Source organism: Heteronotia binoei, chromosome 6, assembly GCF_032191835.1.
Source record: "Heteronotia binoei isolate CCM8104 ecotype False Entrance Well chromosome 6, APGP_CSIRO_Hbin_v1, whole genome shotgun sequence".
NCBI classification, from domain to species: domain Eukaryota; kingdom Metazoa; phylum Chordata; class Lepidosauria; order Squamata; family Gekkonidae; genus Heteronotia; species Heteronotia binoei.
Window position 1 is genome coordinate 36,683,654 of NC_083228.1, and position 10,652 is coordinate 36,694,305.

Genomic DNA, 10,652 nt, shown 5'->3' on the forward strand with positions numbered 1-10,652 from the left:
TTGCACTGACTCTGCTTGTGAGCTGAAAGATTGACTAGCCTTAAAGTTGTGAGTGGGCCTAAACTCTAGTCTGGAAGCTCTGGGCCCCACCTTGAGTTTGGTAATTCTTATATAGCGCATATCCCATTAAATGACTGGCATGTTTTGTTAGGAAGGGCCACTCAGAGTCAAGATGCATAAACAGAGCTGAAATAGGATCAGGTAATAAAATCAATCAATGACAGCCAATTAGTATGTAAATGCAAGTGCTAACAAAAAGATGTGAGGATGAAGCTAGAGCCTGGCAGCACCTCCAAGACAAACCAAGCTCATCCCCTGGGTACATGCAAGAACAGAGACTTAGCATGTGCACACTTCTTCACATAGATAGAAACAAAGCAAGGTCATATTGAGGGATTCAGCAGATGCACCAGACAAGAGTTATTAAGGTTGTGAAAAACCAGTATGCAAAAGAACTGCATGTAAGGGAAAACAGACAGTTGTGATTCAATGGTTCTCATGTGCATATTGGAGTTCCTACATATGCAAAACAGAAACAGAGGCTAATTGAAGTTCTTGTGGGCAATGTGTGTGCCTGGGCAGTTATTGCAGCATCTAGCAAGGGGAGTATCCTTTGCTTGCATGCATTTCTGCATATACACGACATCACTCCACAGTGTTTGATCAGGGCACTATAATCTGCAACCCTCCTTCCCTTTAATGATTTCTTTTATATTCATGTGCGTGCACACACACACATGCTATGACCTATAAGGGTACATTTATTGCTGTATTAATATATTTGAGCAATTCATGAAGTGAAGATTTCACCCTTTTGTATCTAGATTATATTTGGGACGAAAGAACTGTGTCTGTTGAGTCCAAGACTGAGAGCAAGTATGGCCCAAAAATGCAGTTCCCAGTTACTGGATGTGCTTTGCAAGCAAGTTCTTTTTCTTGTTAGTGGATTTAATGAAAAAAATTTAAATCAGGTATTCTTATGTATTTCATTTTCTTTTAGTATTAAGATTTGAAAAGGGTCAGAGGCAGCTTCAGTGCCCTTGAGGATTGGTTGGTACAACTGTATAAGGAAGCAAGATGACGGGCAGATGTACAACAGATTACTTTGCACAGCAGATCACTTTGTTTGTGGCGGGATGGTGGCTCAGTGGTAGAGCATCTGCTTGGGAAACAGAAGGTCCCAGGTTCAATCCCCGGCATCTCCCAAAAAGGGTCCAGGCAAATAGGTGTGAAAAACCTCAGCTTGAGACCCTGGAGAGCCGCTGCCAGTCTAAGAAGACAATACTGACTTTGATAGACCAAGGGTCTGATTCAGTACAAGGCAGCTTCATATATATATGTTCAAATATGTTGATCAAACAGTGGAACAAGCTTGACTTTTAAGCACTTGTAGATAGCAGGAAAGAACAATCACCCTGCTATTAGTACAAGCAGGCCGTGCTTGCTTGGTTTGATTGATTTTACTGTTGCCACCACAGTCATATACAAAAAGCTAATCTGCTACTGCTCTGGTCATTGGATAAAGATGTCAGCTTGATTTTTGACAGGAATGAATGCTTTCTCTTAATTTACCTCCTCACCTAACAGATAATGTTTCAGTCAGTGTCCTTCCTCTGAAATTTTTCTTCCCAGCCTTACCATCCCAGTACCTCTGGTAGCTAGCTAGCAAATCTCTTGAAGTTTCTAGAATGGTCCCTTAGCTGTGATTTCTATACATACCCCTAGCATAGTAATTTCACTTGGCCACCAGCCACATATTATGCTGGTGTATTTTTTAAATCTGGGCCTTCTTGGAAAAACTGACCCTCCCGCCCCCCAAAAAACACACACACCAAATATATTTAAAGATTGCCAGGCAAATCCGAAAACAGCAGAGAGGTCGGAGCAGATTGCTTCTGCCTCTCAACTGTTTGTAAGGCTTCTACTGCAGTCCCTTTACAGTTTTAAGGGACTGCAGAAGACAGCTTGAGGAGCTGATGTTCTAATGGGTAGCAGACTATCCTGCTGGCTTGGCTTGGGGCTCGCTTCTCATGCAGCCTAGTTTAAATCAGGCTGCAGAATAAACCAGCCCCAAGATGTGCTGTGCTGCTGGGAACAAATTCCTCCCCGTGTGCTGGACTTCTCCTCCAGAAGTGAGCCCAGCCAGGATCTCCTGTGCTGCATGGACCACATTGTTCCTGGTGGCACAGCAGCTCCTGAGGCTTGCCTCTCCTACAACCTGGTTTAAACTGGACCACAGGAGAAATGAGCCCAGCCAAGATCTTCTGTGTCGCCAGAAGCAATGTGCTCTGTACAGCACAGCAGCTCCTGCATCTTGGTTTAAACAAGGCTGCAGGAGAAGCAAGCCCAGCTAGGATCGACTGTGCCCACACGGAGCAAATTGTTTCCCACTGGCTTTTTTTAGCCAGTATTTTTCTTCTTGAATCAATTGGACACACACACACAAAAATGGAATTTCCAGAAAATACCAGTATTAGGATCTGGGATTTTTTGGAAACTCTGATTTTTTTCCTGGTCCGGTAGACCCGAACCAGAAAAATACTAGTTTTTTCTTCTTTTTTTGCACATCCCTAGTAGCTATTGTAATGAATCTACACCTTAAGTCCATTTGTAGTGCATGAGAGAATGGGTCCTGTTCTAATAGGAAAAAGTCATAGGCCTGGAGCGGTGATCTCTGTGTTCTTGGTGCTTGGGGGACAACAGTGGAATGGCTTCTGGAGTTCTGGCCCCCTAGGTCAACCTCCTGATAGCCCCTGGATTTTGACCACTGTGTGACACAGAGTTCTGGACTGGATAGGCCATTGGCCTGATCCAACACAGCTTTCTTCTTATGACCCGTAAATAATTTCTTACAGAGCCGTGCCGATGTGTATGTATCAATATTCCCAGATTATACATCTGTGAAAAATTCAATTCACTGGAGTCAGGTATGGTTACTATAACTGAATGTTGCCTGTTTAAAAAGGTAAAGGTAGTCCCCTGTGCAAGCACCAGTTGTTTTCAACTCTGAGGTGACGTTGTTTTCACGTTTTCACTGCAGACTTTTTAGGGGGTGGTTTGCCATTGCCTTCCCCAGTCATCTGCACTTTCCCCCCAGCAAGCTGGGTACTCATTTTACCGACCTCGGAAGGATGGAAGGCTGAGTTGACCTGGAGCCAACTACCTGAGCCAGCTTTCGCTAGGATCGAACTAAGGTTGTGAGCAGAGGGCTCCGACTGCAGTACTGCAGCTTTACCACTCTGCGCCGCGGGCCTGTTTACAATACTGTAATATAATAGCTTTGTTTAACTGCTCTCCAACTCTATTTCTGGGACAAAATGATCATATTCAGTAGTGATAATTCTAGACCCAATCAGTCACTATTGATTTTCTAATCAGAAATCAGCCACCTAATCTTCTAACTATAGAAAACTAGTGATTAATGAAAAGGCAGAAATGTTCCTGCATCAATAGCAAACTTATCCTATGTACTGAAAATAGTTGAAAACAAAAGGCAACAGAGAAAACTAGTCAGAGAAAGAAATCTGAACTGCCATGTAGTGAAGCGATCACCGTAAAACCGTAACAATGAGCTCACCCAAAAGTCTCTATGGATGGCAAAGTTTGCAGCCAGCTCTTTTATCATGATCAGGGTAGCAACTCCATTTCTTTTAACAAACAACCTGATGTAGCAAGAGTTAAATTAACTCACATGATATTGTGACATTTGCCCATTCTGCTGAACTAGTAAGAATCCTACACAGTAGTTTTAATTTATTAAGCCAGTTAGTTAATTAAATTATCTGTGCAGCGCTTTTACTTAGTTTAAAATGTTTATTAGCTGCCTTTCTAGCTTATAAGAGCTCCAGGAGGCTTACAATGTAAATAATAACAAAATGCTATAAAATATATAAAAGCCACTAGTTAAGGTCAACAATTTAAAACCAGTTTGGTGTAATGGTTAAGAGCAGCAGATGCTAATCTGGAGGACTGGGTTTGAGTCTCCTTCACATGCAGCCAGCTTGGGTGACCTTGGGTCAGTCACAGTTCTTTAAGAGCTCTCTCAGCCCCACCTACCTAACAGGTTGTCTGTTGTGAGATGAGGAAGGGAAGGAAATTGTAAACTGCTGTGGGACCCTGAATTAAGGACAGGGTATAAATCCAATGTCTTCCTCCTCATCTTCATCTTTGTCTCCTCCTCCTTTATTTAAAAACCCCCTTATGTCAGTGTTTAATCATGTTGAGATGATTAAAAAAATAATCATAAAATAATCATAATGAAATGCTCTTCACAAGTTACCTCTCCCAAATCTTGGATTTCTGTGATATACCAATATACTCATTCAACTCCTATGTTCCATTTCATTTTCTAGTCAGCTAAAACAGGGGAATTCAGATTCTTTGACTATGGCTCAAGAAATATAGAAAAATACAACCAGGTAGGAATATGCTGTATTTTTATTTTCTATGTATTTGAAAAGGAATAAACAAATGCTGGGGGCCCTATAAGTAGTTGTGTGCATTGAGTCCTTTTGGTGGTGGTGGTGGGGGGGGGGGTGATTTGTCTTCTAAATTTAATAGATCCACCACAATTTCAATATTGCTTTAGCTGGAATTTCTGTGGTGAATTAAATTAATTTTGTTTGGTTTTTGCCTTTTGCCAGACCAGTCCTCCTTTGTACAGGATAGAAGAGATCACGGTGCCGATAGCAGTGTGGAGTGGAGGACAGGACTGGGTTTGCCAGCCAAAGGAAACTATGGAATTATTGTCTCGAATCACTAATCTCATTCATTACAAACATTTTCCTGATTGGATTCACTGGGACTTCATTTGGGGACTAGACGCTGCTCAGCGCATGTATGTGGAAATCCTTGGATTGATGGAGAAACACTTGTGAATTCATTTGTACCGGGATTAAGGACTTGGATTTTTTAAGGGTACATCTGTTGGTTTCACAGTGCTTATTTTTGGGTTCTCACTTCCTGTTATTTTCAGTGGATGGATGAGTTTAATTGGTTACAAAACTGCATCTCTCTCAAGAATCTAATAGCAAAATAATTTGCTGCATTTCCTAATTTGTTCTTACTATAGATGCATGCATTAAAAAAAAATCATTTTAAAAATTTCTTTTATTAAAAACTAAAACATCGTAGCATGCTCACTTTATATAGTATCTGGTTTTGTTTTGTTTTTTAGTTCTATAGTATATAAATGTGTGTGGCCACTCTGTTGTTTCCAAACCAAGGCATTTATGCTCTTTAACTCCCTCCTTTCCAGGACATCTACAGTTATGCCAAACTTTAAAAAAAGTTTAACTTCATTGGCACTTAGAAGGCCAACAAAGTTATATTCCTGGGATAAGCTGTACCAGCATAAAAACTTTGTTGATTTTAAAGGTGCCACTGGACTCAAACTTAGTTTTGTTGCTTCAGACCAACATGGCTACCCACTTGAATCTATGGCAAACTTAACTCTTCCTTATATTCTGTTCTCAAAATCCACCTTGTCTACAAAGCCAGGTAGAAGCTGTTCAAAATTGTCTGATCTAAAGTTCCTTGGAAATATCATAGGTAAAATGATATATTGTTTGTTTTGTTTTATCTGTTCTGGAGATGCAGAAAACTGTCAAGACACATTTTAAAAGTTTGTGTTTTTCATCAGGAAAAAAAAGTACTAAGATATATAGGGTATGATAACTTCATAGCTCATTGCTCTGTGTTTTCTCAGTGCTGCATCTGTATAGATTTAGGTAATCATTGTCCTTAATGCTAATCCGTATAGATTTAGGTAATCATTGTCCTTAAATTGTGCTTCTTTATTTAAGATAATCACTAAAAGAAATCTTAGCCATTGATTATGTGTTAATTAATCAGTTAGATTACCAGTTAAATCAACACATATTTGCATACAAATTAAACAATAGTTTTGAAGGAAAAAAACCTAATAGTTATGAGATGATACAAAGAAGGGTGGCACAAGAGACTGTGATTGCTCAAAACTTTTACTTGATCAAAAGGCTGTTAAATGAACTGATTAATCAACTGAATGCTGGAGCACTATTTGATTGCATAAGAAAAACCTTTAGAAGATGACTGGGATAGTTAAAAGGAAGTTGAGAGAGAGAGACCAAGGCAGCTGAAATCTCTGCAGAAAACTTGAAAGTTTGTTTGTTTGTTTATTATTTTCTGTAACAACACACAGATCCAAAAAAACCGAACTACCTAAACAAAATACAACTTCAAAATATATATACAGACAATTTCAGCTTGTGCACAGTAAGAGGTAACTATGTGTAACAGATTTTACTGGTTACTTAATTATCTCTTCACATGCATCTGTTTTCAGCCTTTGATATTATACCATAGTCTAAATATTCTTTGAGTGACTTGTTTTTGCAACAAAATTTACTTGAAGTCTCAAATTGATTGGTTTATATATAGTTCAGTAGTACAAATTCAATTGTATTCAATTGTATTGTCTAACTCACATTGAAAAACTGCTGTCAATAATTCGATTACCCTGTCTGAAAACAATTTTAGCCAATCACATTACCATCACATATGAAGGTATAGTGTTCACCTTAAATAACATAAGCATATTCTCTTTCAATAATGTTGAAACAGAAAAAGAAAAGTTCTTGGACAAAAGATAAGACCAATTTTGGGGCCAATAAATAGTCTAGAGCTCTCTGCCATCATATGGTCAATGACCATCCCCCCCTCTATAAATAAATTGTATGTTTTATGTCTCATTAGATAATACCCTTATAATATAAAAACCCAAATGTGCTGGTCACGACTCACTGCATCAGCCATTGGCCTGTCAACCGCCACTCCAGTCCTAGCTTCGAACATTCTTTTGCACAACAAAGCCTTATGTAAATAGGAAACTAATGCAGCAGGGCAGCTGCTATTGGAGGTGCCTTACACTGGAGATGAACGCTCCAAGGCTGAAATACTGAAAGGAATCCCCGAGACTTGTTATTCCTGTTTCATTTTTAGTGTTTCATTTGTAAAGCATACCAAACAGCAAAACTGCATGTTTGTGGGATTTCTTCACCAGGGGCAATCCCTTGTTTCCTTGCACCTGCCCCAGTGAAATTGCTGCCTTTGATATATAACATTTACCATATTTACTCAAATGGAAGGTGAACCTGAATGTAAGACAAAACCCAAAATTATTGGACAGTGCGCTAACTTGCATGAGTACCCCCCCCCCCACTTTTTTTGATACCATACCGGAAACTTTGAAATAAAGACTGTATATGAATATGTATGTACATTTGTCTGTTGAAGGAGGGCTTCAGGTATATTGTATCAGGAACAGGATTATCTCCCCAGGCGGTACTCCCTACAATTGAAAGGGAATTTAGAATCAGCTGCACGAGGTGACCTGAGTCCAGTGGTACTTTAAAGACCAGCAAGATTTTCAGGGTAAAAGCTTTTGGGGATCAAAGCTCTTGAAGGGTATCCGATGAAGGAAGCTTTGAGTCTTGAAAGCTTACACCCTGGAAATCTCATTGGTCTTCAAGGCACTCCTGACTCAAATATGTGGTGATTGAATTATTTTAGCTGATCTAAGCTTGCATCACACCTTAACTACCTTTGGATGGAAAGACAGTCGCAAAATACTATAGATAAATAAAATATATGCCTAGGAACACTTTCCTGCCGAAGTTTGACATTAGAAAATGAGAGGAAGGCGCAAGGTATGTTGTACTACAGCATCAGCATTATTGTGGACAGGAGTATGCATCTGTTGAAATCCCACAGGGGGGCTGCAGAAAGCAAGTACCGCTGCAGCTGTTACTGTTACATCAGCACAAAATCATCCGTGGATTTGCCCCCATTTAGCTACTTAATCCCCAGAGTAAATATGCTTTGATTGGGAAACTACCTGTTTTGGTGCAGTGGACAATCTTAATAGTTTTTTTTATTTCATTTACCGCTTCCTTCCTGCATCCTTTCTTTGAGAAATATCTGCAACCAATAGGTGGCACTAAAAGTCTACAGAAACTCTGTATACTACTAAACTGTTCCCCTCCCCAAGTCTCATTCTTTGTAAACAAAGACTGAAATTTGAAATGTGTGCTATTAAACTACTGTTTTCATTGTCTGCAAAGTTGTGTCTTATCTTAAGCAGAAAATACTAAATTAAATATCTTTTGTCCTATCTTTTGTAGCATTTTCTGTAATGTTTCAAACTGGTTGAGAAAACTAACATGTCTTCTGTGTTGGAAATCGTGCATACATTACAGTGCAAATTTCTCACTATGATTACCAGAGAGATCTCTGATGATTTATATCTGATGATTTATACCTAATTCTCAACTGTACTCGAAATATGGGTACTTATTTCTGAAAATAGGGAGCACATGGAGGGTAAAGAGATTTTTCTGCACACTTAAGACACTCCTCAGGTGTGCAGAAAAATCTTACATATTTTAAAAAAGTATATGGGGGGAGGTTAAATTCCCCCCGAAATAAAAAGTGGTGTCTGTGATACACAGGCAACACAACTTGACATGGAGGGCCTGGCTGCTGCTGCTGCTTCCATGGAGCTGATCCAGGCCCAGCTACAGGGATGGGAAATGTTGAGCACCATTTTGGGCCTGGCCACAGCCACAAGGAATACTGGGAGCTGCTCTGGGCCCAGCTGTGGCAGTGGGCTTCCCAGGTTGCTGAGCCCTGAGCACCTGGCAAGGAATCAAGGAAGGGAGGCATTTGACAAACTCAGCACTGGGCCCACTGCCACTGGTGGATTCTTGAGCGGCACAGGACCCAGCCCTGCATCAGCTGGAGATTGGGGAAGAGGAACCTGGGAGTCTGGCCGAGCCTGCGGCATCATCGAAATCCAGTGGCAGCAGGACAAGCCAGAGTAGTGGGCCTGAAAAGGGCTGGTAGAAAGGAAGAATGGTGATCTGACCCTCCCTCCCCTGACATTTCTGTCACCCTTTCCCTTGGAATAGAGGAACTCTTTTGGGTCACACTCAGGGAAGAAAGCAACAGCGACTGGTGAAGGGACCATGGGGTGGAGGTGGGGCTTGATAGGGGTAGTGGTTTGGTGGGAGGAGAAGAGAAAGGCTTAATGGGGAGAGGGAAAGAAAAAGGAGATATTGGGTAGGGGAGAGAAAGAAAGGAGAAAATGGAGGAGAGAGAAAGAAGCAATGGTGGGGGAATGCCCCCTCTCCACAAGTTTCTTGTGGGTCCCCACTTGTTAATTATAATGTTGTGAATCATGGGACTTGCATGTATAAAACAAAGTGAAAAGGATAACTATTTTCAAAAGTATATAAAACTATGGACACTTATTAGGATAAAATGATTTTTGTAATACGTATTTATTTAAAAAGATGTGGCTTCCTCAAAGCCTGAAAGATAAACAGTTATTAAATATATAAAATATAAAAGCCCAAGTATATTTTTATTCAAAGAAAGAAAGATGAAACAAGAGTATCACCTGTTATGATAATTAAGTCTTAATGTTACAACATAGCGAACGCTACAGAGGCGACCAGTGGAAGCTCGCTAAGACGCTCTGCCAATCAAGATCTGTGGTGGGAAGTTTAGCTGGCCAGGATTGGATCTGGCCAGACGGAGGGTTGTTCCAGGGAATGTATATAATCAGGACCCGGCCCACGTGTCTCTCTCTTGTGATGTACTCGCCAATAAAGTATGTTGCCTTCAACATGTCTTGTCACTCAGTACATCACCTTTCCTGTTTGAATTAAAGATTCCAAGAATGAAGTATAGATATTCTGTTCATATTACAAGTACATAAAGAAAAGGCAACATGGTGGAGAAATTAGCAGGACAAAAGAGCCACTTCTGATGCAGAGCACCTCAGATCCAGTGGTTTTCACGTAAGAGTGGATACTAAGTTCTGTAGAAACTAGTTTGTGCCAATGTTTAATGCAATGTTCCATTTTGTGCCAATGTTTAATGCAATGCCATAAAAGCGAGACAGGTGCACAAGGCTCTCTTCAGAACTGGATTGCCATTTGCATGTGCTCTGGAGTCCCAAAAGTTCAGCCAACAAAATCCATAGTCATTTACAAAAGAATCCTTTGGGGCATTAAGGTCATAACAAAGTTGCTGTCATCTCCAAAGATATTTTTGTACCTCTCTTAATTGCTAGTTGTCTCAGTGCTTATGAAACAGGACTTCTGGTTACAGCTCAGAATGTGACAGTTGAGAACAGCTACCAGGTAGGAATGTACTGGATTTTTATCCCTATATATACTTTCAAGGGGGCTGAATAATGATTATCTGGTTCCCTGATTTTGACCTGTGCGTCAACAGGATACAGTGTCTATCTAGGAATGCAGTGCTTAGGTAGAAAGATGACACCTTATCATCAGAACTTTGACATGTTGGGAACGATTTTGAAATGCAGAGGCACTGTTACTATAGTTTCACATTGCAGAAAACTACAAGCAACTCTTAGTCAAAATTCTGACTGATTTGTTCCTCATGACCTCCAGAAGTTGGTAGTACTGTCTAAAAAAGTTACTTGAAAATTATATTTTGAGCAATAATTGCTTGCAATTTATTGCAATGTGCAATAAATAAAAGAATAGAAGATGAGGAGATAGCAATGACAGCTTCCATTGTGAATATAAAACCCAGTGGTTAATAATGTGTCTGTTGGATAAGCTAGCGATGCTAAACAG

General features: G+C 40.1%; 1 protein-coding gene across 1 annotated transcript in view; it reads left to right on the plus strand.

Moving 5' to 3' along the window:
* Window positions 1–6,353, plus strand: part of LOC132574288 (lipase member M-like) — a 31,414-nt gene extending 25,061 nt beyond the window's left edge. The window contains exons 7-11 of the mRNA XM_060242648.1: window positions 825–971; window positions 2,856–2,927; window positions 4,353–4,418; window positions 4,644–5,729; window positions 5,768–6,353. Coding sequence (XP_060098631.1) covers window positions 825–971; window positions 2,856–2,927; window positions 4,353–4,418; window positions 4,644–4,877 — 519 coding nt within the window. The 3' untranslated portion in view covers window positions 4,878–5,729; window positions 5,768–6,353. The remainder of the gene's footprint in view (window positions 1–824; window positions 972–2,855; window positions 2,928–4,352; window positions 4,419–4,643; window positions 5,730–5,767) is intronic.
* The last annotated feature ends 4,299 nt before the right edge of the window (window positions 6,354–10,652 follow it).